At 43.8% G+C, this 14,609-nt stretch overlaps 1 protein-coding gene across 1 annotated transcript in view; it reads left to right on the top strand.

Annotated features, from left to right (window-relative positions):
- The first annotated feature begins 219 nt into the window (after positions 1-219).
- LOC102375433 (potassium channel subfamily K member 17) overlaps positions 220-14,609 on the top strand; it is a 29,193-nt gene continuing 14,803 nt past the window's right edge. Inside the window, exons 1-2 of the mRNA XM_014517393.2 lie at positions 220-315; positions 7,026-7,140. Coding sequence (XP_014372879.1) covers positions 220-315; positions 7,026-7,140 — 211 coding nt within the window. The remainder of the gene's footprint in view (positions 316-7,025; positions 7,141-14,609) is intronic.

Below are 14,609 nucleotides of genomic sequence, written 5' to 3'. Positions count from 1 at the left end.
ACAGGGAGCATTTGAGGACATTCAGCCACTACCACAGCAGTCAGGGTGCTGTGATGAAGAGTAGGTGATCAACGAAGAGGAGTGAAGGATGTGGGGTAATCACAAGTCACTGCTGGTATTCACTGACTGGTTCCACATGGCAAAGCTGCACATCTGGGCTTTTTAAAAGAGCAATGTTGGGTAGGATGAACTCGTGATATAGACCCGGGATGAATGGCAATGGCTGCAGACCTTCCAGAAGTAGAAGGGTGTGTCAAGTTTTTCCCATTCCTCCAGCACAAACAGCAGAACAAGAGCCACTTTGTCAGTGGAAAAGTGGGTGGCAGTCATGCTCTGAGAAATTGCAACCCTAAATTGCAATCAGTCAGTGGACAGTTGGTTCAGTGTGGGAAAACCTGCAGTAGGGACGGTAGTCAGTCAGCTGGGTATGACCATTAAGCATGTCCATCTGCATAGGACTGTGACTTTGAAAGATGTGCAGGAAATAATAGATGTTCTGCTTGAGCTCTGGTGGGGCAACAGATGTGGGACATCTCAGTTTTGGCCCACTACACATTGCCTTTGCATACATAAAAAGGAAGGGGGGGGGGGGGGGTTGTGGTTAGGCAGCTACCAGTGGGCCACTGGGATTAATTTACTGACACTGAAATTGGATGATGAGAAAAGTGCAAGATGCTTCCATCTTTCCTAAAAGCTGTAAGCAGAGACAATTCCTGTTGATCACAGCACATGCGCACTGATAGGAAACCCTTTATCCCGAAATTAGGACAAAAGGGACATACTTTGTAGGAGGAGTCAGCATAAAGAGAGAGAGCATACCTTTTCAAGAGAATCACTTTACTGGAAAGCTAAACAGATGCTTCACTAGCATTTGGATCAGACAATGCAAAAACATACTGTTGCTCAGGAGGAGGATGTAGGCCAGATCTAGAATTTCTCAGCTCTTGTTGGTTGCTCAGTTCCACATTTCACAGCTCACCAGTTTCTCAGGTCCTCAACTGCTGGGTTCACAATCATGGATATACAATCATTAATGGCATCTTCTAGTTACACTTTGATTGGGTATATATTAATGAAAGGGGTTGATCATGAAGACCCTGCAGCCAAGTGAAGAATTTTATGATAAGGAATTTCACCCAGATGCCTAGAGGTGATTAGGTTATTAAGTCTTGTCTTCACCTTTATGGTTTTAAGAACTGTTTAGTCAATGGTCTTCAGAGTTTATCAGTTAGGTTTGGACCCTGGATAGGACTTATGGTAAATGGTTTTAATTGTACTGCTTGTGTTACTATGGTCAAGCATTTAGTAAGATGTAAATAGAGTGTTGTCATCAGCAGTCCCTCGATTCGAGGCTGATCTCTACCACAGCTCATTGTTGGGTCTTGAGGTGTCTTAAAGTGTCCAATCCCTGAGCCACAGACCCGTCTGCAGAAGCTGCAGGTTTTTCCACAGGTGAGGGTATGTCATACGCCAGGATTTCTCTCCTCTTCCTCGCCCTGCTCTCCTTTGCTTTGAGGCCAAGAGGTTTGAACTTGAGATGGGCTTCTGCTTGGTTGAGATTGCAGCAGCACTGGGGTCAGTTAGCAGCCAGCTCCTCCCAGCTCTTCATACCAGCACCCATATGCTTGAGGTATGCCTTCAATGAGTCCTTGTAGCATTTCCTCTGGCCACCACAAGATGTCAGGCCATTACTAAGCTGTGAGTAGAGCACTTGTTTTGGGAGTCAAGAGTCAGGCATCTTCACACAATGTCTGGTCCAGCAAAGTTGGTGCTTAAGGATCACCAATTCAATTCTGGTAACCTTGGCATCAGCAAGGGTTCTGGCATTTGCGCAGTCATATTTCCATTTGATGTGGAGGATTTTCTTGTGGCATTGTTGGTGATATCTCACCAGGCTCTTGAGATGACACTGGTAGGTCACCCATGTTTCACATCTGTAGAAGAGGATGGGAATAATGACTGCATTGTAGGCCTGGATCTTGGTGTCTTTCTGTAGTTAACAATGAATAAAGACACACCAAAGCAGTTTCCCAAAGGAGGTGCTTGGACACTGGGTCCTGTACTGGATCTCCTCATGAATGTTTATTCTGTGGGAGAAGTGGCTACTGAGGTTGGGGAAGTGCTTGACTACCTGCAGGGTCTTTCCCTCCATTGTCATTTGGGGAGGGGGGTCACAATCATGTCCCCTGCAGGGCAGGCTGATAGATTACTTTTGTTTTCTTGATGTTGAGAGAGCAGCCCAAAGTTCAGTAGGCATCTCCGAGAAGATCCAGCATGGTCTGGAGTTTTTCCTCATTGTCTGCAAGGATGACACAGTCATTTTTGTGGAAAGGAGGGCAGTACCTCCATACAAAGACTTATCTCCTTTCTTGAAGATAGTTACCATGTTGGCATTCCTCAGGTCCCTAGGGATCTCTTCATTCCTCCAAATTTGTAGAATAAATTTGTGATCTTAGTACCAGTTCCTTGCTACCAGGAACAGTCTTCTCTGAGAAATGGAACATTTCTCCTCTGAGAAGGCCTTCTGCCTTGGGATCCTACAAAACAACCTATTGTCCTGATTAAGTACTTGTGAAATATGTCAGATAAACTGTGGTCTTTCCTGCTTCATTCAAGTTAGTTGCAGGTCATTACATGGTCAGGCCTGTCAGACTGTGCACTCTCCCTGGCCACCTACTAGCAAAGGGGTACCAGTACAGCCTGGAAGGGCTATGTGTGGGTTTGTGCTGCTCCTCTTTGGTCCTGGGTTTTGACTTGGATCAATCAGAACCAGCTCAAATAACATGTCTGTGTACAGTCTATGTGTTTTCTTGTTTAACTCCATTTTAAAAAATGGAATCTGGCTTTGCAAGTCTGACCACAGACAGTGTCAACCCAGAATTTTTTATTAATTTTAGTTAATATATTTTCAACAATGCATGATTCCTTTCTTTATATAGTGGAGAATATATACAGGGTGGAGGCACTTACGTCAAAACCTTCAATGCATTCCTTACCCAATTTGCCATGTAAACTGTGATTCTGGGAGACCCAAACTTACTGTCATTCTGTAGGACATTCTCAGCCTTTCCTCTTGACACAGCTTCATTTTTCATGTAATGAATTTTCATAGCCCAAGAATGAGAATGATCCTCTAGCTGGATGATTAAAACACTCAGATGGGAAGCAGGACAGCCAGCGCTTCAGCAAGGGTCAGTGCTTCGATTATAGAAAGGAAGAGAGCCTCCTCTTTTGAGTGCACTGTGGGTTAGTAGTTAGAAAACTCAACTTGTAGCAGGACAAATTTCAAAGACTTGACCCAGCTAAGATAAATTTGTCTCTGGTTTGGATGGACAATGAGGGTTGAGTTAAATCAGGCTGATTAGCTGTCCTGCCATCCGGAACACTGTCGGTTGGGAGCCCGGCCTGAATTTCGTTGGTATAGAAAACACAAGGGCACAAGGCTAAGGGTACAAAATTACAAAGGAATTTATTAAGAACAACAGAATATGAAAATAAAAGGGGGAAAAGGATGGGAAACAACAGGAAATGCACACGACAACAGCAGCAATATTTTACTAAATATCAACTAGTAGCGAATGGCAATCAACTTGAAGAACTGGTTGGAATAACAGGTAGCCAAGGTTAAAACAGTAGCAAACCAACTACCAAAACCAGTCAATCAGTCCAAGAAAGTAAAAAAATCCAAATGGGTCGGGGGGGCAGGAAGGTCACCAGAAACTGGGCTACTCGGCAACACTGCTGTTCACCCTTCACAGGGAGTGATCTAGTATTAAACACGTCACAGGCTCATGGAACCAAACTCAGCCGGGCACACGCGGCTCTCTCTCAAATGCCAAACAACACACAGCACCACAAACACACAGCACTCGAACCACCACACTTGAACCCTTCAGGAGTACCAAACTTCGGGTTTTATTCACTCAAATCGCACCACTTTCCCTAACCAACCAATCCTCGGTCAGTCACTGTCACTTGCAGGTTTTCCAATCAATTCGTTCTCTCGCTCGATACATTCACCTGTCACTCAAGCCAGTTGTTCACCTTCACCTCGGGACCCCCACATTTCCCACCAGGTGTTCTGACTCATCTGCGCATGCTTGTGGTGTCTAATGAGGGCAGCAGGGCAGATGTTCCAGAGGTTTCTGCTGGAAATTGTAACTGCACGTGCTCAACTTCAACTGTGACGTCAGCTCGAACTATTGACAAGCTGGCACAAAAACTTCTATTGCTACAAACTAAGAATATCCACCTTCTGGTTTCATTCTGGAATAGGGCACTTCTCTTCAGAGACTGCCTTATTGAGCAGGACCCATCAGGATGGCCAAGCGGTCAAAGGCATTGTGTTTAAATTGTAGTCTCCCCTGAAAGTGTGGGTTCGCGTCCCATTCCTGACAGCCACTATTCCTTTCTGAGCTGCAGTAGAGTTTGTCAATCCCAGATAGGCCTCATCAGCCATCTTTGGACACAGAGATAAGACAGTCATGGAAGATGATCATCCCTGACTGCAAGGGATTGATGAAGATGATATTAAGTAGGCTTCCGACTCAGTCTCAAATGATCTCTCTCTGCTTCAGTGCATAGTCATGTATTTGATTCAAAGCAGCACGGTGTCAAAAGGAGAAGCTGAAAGCTGATGCCTGACATGCCAGTAGGATACTATCCTGGTAGGTGATGGTTCATGTCCCTTCAAGCAAAGGGGGGAACTGAGTCTCCCGAGGACAACTGACCTAATCCCTGAATTAAAGGGGAGTAGGAACAGCAGCACTCTTTACAAAAGTCTAAAACTATTTTTCAACTTTACAAATAGCATCAGGTCATCTGAAACCGCTTTTGTTGGCAAACAAACTTTGCTATCCGAAACATTCCCATTCCTAGTTCACAGCTGTGGGGCCAGAAGAGATTATCACAGAGGGGCCTGGAAAAGACTCATATCAAGAGTGAAGAAGCAAAGCCACCCTTCCTGGAAATGGTCAGGAAAGGAACAAACAGTGGAAGATTTTACTGAGAGCATTCCAGAGGATGAAAAAGAAGCTCACACATAGATAAACAGAAAACTTTTCAAGAACAGAAGTCACATCGCAGTGGCTAGCTCCACAAGCCAAAGCAAAGCAAACCACCCTGAGCTAACAACACTCTCTCTCCCATTTTCTTTTCCTTTTGTCCAAGCACAGCACAAGAGTGATTAGTTTTGGACTTGGGAGACTGGTCTTGAAAACCAAAGTACTTCTGTTTGCAGTATTTGCATTACATATTTGCAGATTTTTTTACCCTTGTAAATCAGGCCCTTTGGCTGGCCAGTCACATTATTTAAAATGCCATACGTACCTTATTTGTGTGCTCAGGAAATGCTTTTGGTGCATTTCTGATTCTGTTAGCAATTAAGTGTTTTTACAGCAGGCTAAAACTATTTTTTTTTTTTTTTTTTTGCTACTAAAATGTAGTGGCTACTACAAGATTCTAATATTCCCTTCTGTTATAGCCAGTGCATACTGTATTTTTAAAATAGTTGTTCTTTGTTCATGCCCAAACTGTCACCTTTATGAAAGGAGGAAGAAAGCTGAGGAAGGGGTTTTGGGCCCTGGGAAGGAAAAATAAATGGACCTGTACAGATTTTTATTTTAAAAGAACTTTATTTTTATAAAAGGTAAATTTAGGCCCAGATTTGAACTGAAAGGGAACAGTAAGAGTATTATCACCAGCCTTGGCACTGTGAGCAGGGGAAGGAGATGGTAACCCTAGAGATCTACTCTGCCTTGCTCAAGGGTGATGGATTTTGTGTTTTGAATTAAATGGTACGGTTGAGGGAAATCCATTTCCCAGATGTGCTAGGAGGATTAATTAATACCTGTTGTAGGTAGGTGCTGAGAGTCATGTTATCAAAAACATAGCTGCGTTTTTGTCTTTGGCATGCCAAGATGTACTCACTGATACAGTTCACATGTCAAGATGTACTTGGCATAAGTCTTTTGACTTCAGCATAGTTAATCCTCATTCTCATTAGTGTAAGTGTGAGCAGAATCAAACTCTTCATGTGACTAATTTAACAAAAGTAACAAGACCATTTTTTACATCAGGAGCTTTGTTCAGTGTCTGATGTGGTGACAAGGCTCCCCGTGTCATAGGGCTGGTCTTGCTATATATCTTCCTTCTTGCAAGGATACTAAGCTTTCTTATGTTATATGAATTCCTCCCGGATGTGGGGAGGAACAGATCTGAGGTGTATCAAGTACATGCATTTGCATCCTTATTGTTCCATACCTCCTGTGATTTGGAATCTCCTGCTTTTCCCCCTACCTAAAGGGTAGGAAAGTGAATGTGCTTGGCGAGGAATGTTGAACTGCAAGAAAACTTCCTGGTTGGATTCATGTCTGAAAATTTCCTGTCTTCATCTCTCCCACAGATGTTAGGCTGTAGCCCCCATTGAAAGTTCATGTTTCTAGTCTGGGTGACTGGTGAACCATCCAGAGAACGGGCATGGCCCGAAAATCCCCTCCCACCTGTTTTACTCAGAGTCTGCATATCCTCCCTGAATATATCTATACAGCTTCTCAGGGCACCCGAGAGCATTGTTGTCCAGAAGCACAACCCTGCTCTCCCACTCCTGCTCCACACATGCCAAACCCGGAACTGAATCTGTAAAGGTTGCTTGGAACTGAGTCCCTGAGGTTGCCTTCTGTCTCCTCTTGCCAACTCCTTGCTGCCCTCTGAAGGCAGAGATCTAAGGAGTGGAGGCAACTTGCCCTTTGCATTTCTAGGTTTGGTGCATGCAGAGAGTGAACAGGCAGATGTTGGTGAGCTTCTCTGCAGCATCAAGGAGCACCATGGAGGCACTGTGGACATGCCCCCAACCTTGCAGCCCTCAGAGCTTGTAGCCACCCCAAGGAAGTCTAGGAAGAGAGATGTGGCAGGGGGAAAGGGGGCTCTAGTTTAAATCTTTATCATATAAATACCAGTCGCAACAAAGGTGCAGCTCATACTGCCTCCTCATAATGTCTCCCATTTTCATTGCTATTTCTTTGTAGGGTATCATCCAAGCCTATAAGAGTGGTCTCACCCTCCAGGGCAACACCACCAGTCTGGGGAGATGGGACTTCGTTGGCTCTTTCTTCTTCTCCATCTCTGCAATAACCACCATTGGTAAGACTGCTCTGCTGCTTGCACTGGGTAACCTGGGTGGAACATGGACAGAATAAGGAGGAGCAGCCAAAGAAATATACAGTGCTCCCACCTTGCGAGACCTTTTCTTTCCCAGGCACTGCTTTCAAATAGAAGCAGACTATATGCAGATCCCCAGTCCCTTTGTCTGTCATGAGCTTCTGTCCATCTCACAAGGTCAGCTGCATGGAAGGGCCTGCTTATCTGTGTGGCAGAGATGCAAGTGATTTAGAAGCACAGGACTGGAAAGGAGGCCTTCTGAACTATCAGCTCTTTCAGGCAACTGTATAGCCCCCTCAAACACCAATCAGGTCTCATCTTCTGTGCCCCCACTATTCTTATGTGGTCCCATTTAATTCTGGCACATTAAAGAGTGGGTGATATGAACTTGATTTCTAAACCCCTTACCAAAAAGTGTGAATGAACTGAAGGGGGACAAAACAAAAAATAGGAGAAAGTAACAGAGTGGGCTTTGGGAAGGAGACATTAAAGAGCTACTTATGAAAATGTGGAAATAACCTTTAAACATTATTCTTAAATCTCCTACATTGTACCTCATACATATTCTGTTAGTGCTGCAAACTTCCATTCAATTCTAGGGCCCCACTGTGGTGTGTGCTGAACATATGCTTGGCATATGGAAATCCAAGTACTTTATTGAAGAGGAAAAAAGCAGCAGGGCTCTTCCAGGCATCAGCTGCTTGACCCTAAGGTTAGGGACAGACATTACACATAAACCAGTTTAAGTGATCAGAAACTGGTTTACACCTGTAACAGAACAGATGTTCAGTACACATAAGCTAGTTTGAAAATGACTGAAACCGGTTTGAGATAAACCTGGTTGAATTTAGTATCTGACTTAACTGATTTGGCTCAAACCAGTTTATGCAATGTCTGTCCTAGATCCTTTGCTGGTTTAAGCTAAATCAGACTCCATCAGTATCCCGGCATGATCTCTGGGCTGGGCAAGGCTCTCTGCCCCACAGCAGGGCTGGCCCCTCCCCTCTGTAGCTCCAGAGACTAGCAGGCTGCTCCTCTCCCTCCCCCCCATCCCTGCCCAGCAGAAATTCCCCCACCCCTCCCCTCTGCCTTGCTGAGAGCTCTGTTTATTAGCTAGCAGACCACATGTTGTGCTGAATCAACAGGTAGCTGGCAATGTGCTTCTATTGTTTTCTTAATGGGATGATAAACACGGTGTTACCAATTCCCTGCTGGGCTAATCGGAGCAGCCTGGCCACACTTCCCCTCACCAAAGTACCGTGGAAGGGAAGGGAGGGCTGCTCTATTGCCCCCTAGCTTCTAGCCTGAGCTACTGCAGGCATGTGCCTGTATTTCTGGGATGTCTGTCTAGTTACAAAACGGATTTAACCAAGCCATGTTAGACTAACCTGCAAAGATTGAATCAGTTCAGGCTTAGGCTTTTTGAATGTCTGTCTGAATGTATAAGTGCCTGTATACATGCTCTTAGCTTATGGTAAGTGAAAGCTAATCTGAAGTAATTTATCCTTCTTTCATTAATGTCTGAGCTACCACACTTAACACAGAATAAAAGTGTACTTTTATCCTAGAACAGCTGGCAGAAGATAGAGCAACACCCCTTTTTACACTGTGAAGAATTATTCTTATATCCATACCTTTAGTAAAAAAGAGCAAGTACCTGGAAGATTTTGCAGTTTAGTTAAAACATGATGCACTAAATAGATATTCACAGAAATGAAAGGAAAAGAGAGAGGATAGGAATGGGGAAAAGAACATGGGATTCATGCACTGGATGATAAATATAATATTAATAAATGACACGGAGCCTGTGTCTAGGCATTTGGATGTACGTCCTGTCCTTACTTTATGAGCTGGTTTTTCAGTAGCCATGAAATAGGATTTAAAATATCAAAGGAGTTACACAGAGGTCCATATTTTCAGTTTTACATTGAGTCTCTCATCCCTTTTTGGCTTTTGAGTCATTTTTAGACCCAGATCTATCAATGAGTCACACAGATGGGGCATTGTTGTGACTGTTCTGCTCATTACTGAAAATGCATTGACATCAGAAATGTTGAAGCTGTAAAACAAGGGCAATGACAGAATGCTTTTCTACATGTTATAAAGAGGACTCCCATGACTGACTAAAGTCTTCGTCTGAGCCCTGATGTCTTTATTTTCACTCATTTTGAATATGAGGCTGAAAACTCTTTTGAGTGTGTTGATTCCCGCACATACCACAAGAGGGCAGCATAGCATTGTTAGATTGAAGAATCAACACTGAGGCTAGAGATCTTTGGGTATTCTGACTGCTAGAGGCTTTGAGCAGTTACCTCAGTAGAACAGCTTTATCTGTCCCTCCTAACTGTTTTAGCCACATTGAGCTTATCCGCACAGAGCAAAACTAACTTGCCTTTTCTAGTTAGGTCTTTTTAGAAAGGTCAGCGGAGTCCTAAACTGAAACATTTTTAAGGTGTATTTAGTGGCAGTACTAGGGGTACAGCCATGCTAACACTTCCGTCGTCTATCATGACTGTTCCAAAGAACATTTGACGTGTAAGAGTGAGCTAGCCTGTTTTTTAAACAGAGATGCAAGTACATGCACTGTCCTTTCTCTTTGACTGTGCATTTCTATGTGTGCAATTTGCCTCTCCTTTGCTACGCACATAGGCACTTGCACTTTCCTTAAGGTCAGAGAGAGATCTGCTGATTAAAGCCACCCACCTAGGTGATGGGAGACCTCAGTTCAAGTCTCTGCTCCGCTACAGACTTCTTTTATTTGTGCTTCAATTCCCCATGTATGAAATGGAGGCAGTAGTACATTCCTGCCCTGCATGGATGTTTTAAAGAGAAATGCATTAAAGATTGTGAGGTGCTTGGGTACTGTGGCTACTTATACACTATGTCGGTACTTTCAATGGATAGAACAAGTCTGCATAACTCTTCTGTGAAAGTACTGGATGGTCCAGTGTTAAACAGAAACCATATCTATTCATGGATGCCAGCTTGTTATGACCTAAGAGTTAAAAAAAAAAAAAATATATATATATATATTAACCAAAACCCCATGACCTAAATTAATTTGAGCTGGTTCCTCTTAATCAGATAATGACTGTGACATTACATTCTTTCTGAAACAGAAATACCAGTGAGGAGAAAGCCTACTCTCATTTACAAAAAATAAAACAGGGAACAGATTTAGTTTTTAGGCTAACAGAAGCAGTGCCCCATTTGAATCACAGCTGGAGCCAGAGCCCTCCTATGGTGGGAGAGCTCCAGGGGAATATGAATGAATTAATGGGGTGTGTCCAGACAAGCGAAGATGTATGGTTTGAGGTGTATGTGCAACTGCTTGACATGATGTAAGTTTGCAGCATGGTGCCAAAATTTGGCACAAGAGACTCCCGGTATCAAAAAAACAAATGGCAAGAAAAAGCAGTGTGGCACAAGCTGCAGGACTGTGTCCTGGAGCAACTGGAGGCTGAGCCCTCCAAGGAGACTGGCTGCCGGCCAGAGTGTCTCCCCTCCTATGGGTTTGCCCTGGCTCCTCCAGTACACCAGAAGCTGTGAGAAGTGAGGAACAGGCAGTTTGCCCAAAGCAGAGCATTTTGCCCTGCACCACAGTGCATATGAAGGGGTATGCACAGTGGCAAAAAGAAGCGGCACAAATTTGTGCTGCTGCAAGTGCATGCCTCTGTATGGACACAGCCACGGTGTTCTGCTGACACTTCTAGCCTTGTTATTAATAGGAGGAAAGGATTATTTTAAAGTATTTGTGCGTGGTTTTTATCTCCTATTTCTGCTGTGATTCAGGCAGGAGCTTCCATGCCCAAGGATACAAAGGATTTTTTGTTTTAGAATGCTTCTCTTTCATTAGAAGGGCATTTAGATTGACCAAGTGCTACAATGATTCCGAGCCGCAGAAGTAGATACACAATTAGGAAGCAAGAAAGCAAGACAGGGTGTGAATCAGGATTCAGTAAGTTACCCAGTGCCTATTTAATGCCACTAAGTTCTGTATTTGGGGGCTTATTACCTATTTTTGTTGAGTATAATGTTATACTGGTATTGTTAATACTGTTAATACAGTACATTGTTAATACATTTAGTGTAGAAACAGTTATATTGATTATAAAGGTTCCTATTCTGGTGTAGCTCATTGCCTTTCCAACATGGGAATAGATGTGTTAGTATTAAGTACCTTTATAGTGATAGAGCTGCTTTTGTCCACACTGGAGGAATGTAGTGCTTCAAATGTACCAGCAATGTCCATGTGTAGAAAAGCCCTTGACCTGTGGCCTCCAAGACGGGCCAAATTATGGATGATTGTAGTGTCTATAATTAATATTCTGTGATGTTTGGGGACCTGATGTGGCAAATCTGAAATCATACACTAGCTCTCTTCCAGAGACAAGAGCAGTGTGCACATGCTCAAGATTTTATGGTAGTATAAGAGTAATATTGTAACTGTGATGGTTCAGAAATCATGCAAGAGACAAAGATTTCTAAGGGTCATATCTTTTTTATTGGACCAACTCAACTGTGTGGTTGGGATGAAGTTAGACAAGCTTTCAAATGCAAGACACACTTCCTCTTACATTCAAAAGCTTGTCTAACTTTATCCCAGCCATGCAGTTGTTTAAGTAAAAGATATCACTCTAAGAAATCCTTGTCTCACATGATTTTAAGTGACTCTTGTAATAGCTGGTGTTCTCTTGAAGTTCTGTCTGATGGAAATTGCTTAATATATAAACAGCTCAGCTTTCAGGTTTTTTCAAAAATACCTTTCCTGATTGTGCAGGAAAACTTAAAACTTGACTTTTAACATCAGACCCTAACAAGAAGACCGTAATTTATATCATTGTTTAAATCTTGTAATCTCTGAGATTATTTCACCATTTTTAAGGGCCTGGCTCATGAGGGTTGGATGTTTGTGGATGGCAAATGCTATAACAGCTATCCATATAAATGGCTTTGGGTGGGATTGGGCCAGGGGTGCACTTTATTGAGGGCCACTTGCAAGGTACAATGAATGGCCACCCCTAATGAGATATGCTGTATTTGGATGTGAACCCCCAGCACATTTGCAAGCAGGAAACTCAACCATACATGCAGGCATGTGTGCGGATTAATAAATTGCTGCTAAGCAATGACACAGGAATCTTTGTTTTGCTTTTTAAACCCTTTCTCAAGTAATAAAGTGATTTAATAAAGAATTATGATGCACCACTGAAGCTAGGAAGCCAACTGCAACATACACCCTGCATGTTGTTCATCCCTGGGTTAAGCCCTGTGAATCGTGTTGGCGCTATGGCATGAGTGTTAGTATATCAGTGCCCATTAGATGGTAGTGTATTCACCTTAGGCAGTGGTTTTCAACCTTTTTGTGAATTGAGCGGGCACCCTGTTTCAAAAACGGACTTATTTATTATAGCGCGTCCCTCCTCTCACAGGGGCTGGCACTGGGGACAGGGGAACAGTCGTGAAGGGGCAGGCCTGAGCCTGCACTTGTCACCTTATATCTTCACACCTAGCCTATCTCTTCATGCCTGGTGGCACCCTTCACAGGATGTCATGGAGTGCCAGGGTACCCAGAACCCCGGTTGAGAATCACTGATTTAGGGGCAGATACAAGAGAATGGTTCTGGAATCTCATTCAAGAATCCTTTGTTGGAGAGCCCTTGTTCTTGCTGTTTATGGGAAGTTCTGGAGAAGAGGTGCATCACCCCGGACATCACTACGTATGAAGAATGAGAATGACTCTTCAAAATGTGTAAGGAGACAAGGTCCCTTCCAAAGAGCTTTTAGTCAAACTCAGGAGGAGTATGACTCACAAGGTTGAGAGTTCAGTAGGAGGATGTTACTAGACTGGGGGTAAGCAAAATGGTGGATCTGGCCAGTGGCCCGACTCCATTTTCCAGCAGCCCCACCCACATCATGGGGACCCCAGTAGTAGTGGTTTCCATGGAGCTGGTTTCCATGGAGACCCCAGTAGTAGTGGTGCCATGACAGTGCAGGGCCAGGGTTTCCATGGACACCAGCCCCAGCAGCGCTGGCAGGGCATGCGGCTGGGTGAAGAGCTGCTGCAGGGCCAAGGCTGGGATTTCGCAGTGGTGACAGCTCTGGACCACCGTCGCAAGATCCCAGCCCCAGAGCAGCTCCCTGTCCAGCTGTGTGCCCTGCCAACACTGCTAGAGCTGGTCCCCATGGAAACTCTGGCCCCACACTGTCACAGCACTGATGATGGGGTTTCCATGGAAACCGGCTGCAGGAATGTGGGCAGGGCTGCTGGAAAATGGAGTCCACTGCAGGCCAGACTTTGCCTGCCCCTGTACTAGACACCGGCATTGGGAGATTGGTATAGGAAGCTTTCCATAAAAAGAAGGGATTAAGAAAGGATTTGGAAGACAAGATATGTAGGGACTGTCCCAAGAAGCAGTAGCATGAAACAAGCCATGGGGCTAAGAGGTCAGAGGATACTGAATGAGAATAGAAGTTGGATGCAATGTGCCCCTCAGGTGCAGGCTGCCATTGGACCTTGCTGCTCTATCCTTTCCAGCCTCTCCACGCTCTGTCCCTGCAGCCAACTCCCAGTCTAGGCCTTGATGGTCTCCTACCTGCAGTACTGTTTCCTTGCCATCTTTCATGTCAGTTCTTGGCTTCTCTCATGTGTGCAAAATTCCACTGTCAGATCTACTGCCCTCACCCACCACGCTTTCTCTTCCTTGTATGAGACCCTTTTTTGGTTCTGTATCAGCTTGTGCACCTGCTTCAAATTCCTGGTCCTTTCTTATATTTAGTGTGTGTCTTAAAGGGTGATTATATGAGAATATCACCTTCCTTTTTTTTTCTTCCCCAAAAAGTAAATGTCTAGTGCTCATGCCTGTCCATAAAAGTTTGAAAACCTGAATTATGAAGGACCAGAAGACTGGTACTAAACCCAAATTTATTTAAAAAACACTCATTTTTTAACTCAATCTCATGGTATATGTGGAGATTGATTCATGATTTTTGATTGCTTGGAGTTGGCAGAGTTGACCAGCTCTACCTCCCAACCTCATCCTTTTATTTTCCTTTGTTCATTTGTGCTCCTGGATTTTTTTAACTGCTTACTTTTATATCTGCAATATCTTCCTTGATCTTTTGTCAGCTAAAGATAATTGTTTGGCAGGCTTGACTATATTTGGCTGCCTTTGCACTACTTCCTTTTAAGAGATGTGACCAATGTGAATACAGACAGATACACTACCTCTTTTCAAAGGAAATATTGTTTCATTTCTTCAGAAGCAACAAATAAGGGGTACTGACACAACAGTATGCATGAATGCTCGTCTTAAAGATAGTGATAATGACTATGTCAGAACGTCATCTTCTATAGCTGTATAAATGCTAAAGATTCATAGATTCATAGATGTTAGGGTCGGAAGGGACCTCAATAGATCATCGAGTCCGACCCCCTGCATAGGCAGGAA

The sequence above is a fragment of the Alligator sinensis genome, unplaced genomic scaffold (assembly GCF_000455745.1).
Source record: "Alligator sinensis unplaced genomic scaffold, ASM45574v1 scaffold198_1, whole genome shotgun sequence".
NCBI classification, from domain to species: domain Eukaryota; kingdom Metazoa; phylum Chordata; order Crocodylia; family Alligatoridae; genus Alligator; species Alligator sinensis.
The sequence above is the reverse complement of the archived record's forward strand: the minus strand, read 5'-3'. Positions and strand labels throughout refer to the sequence as shown.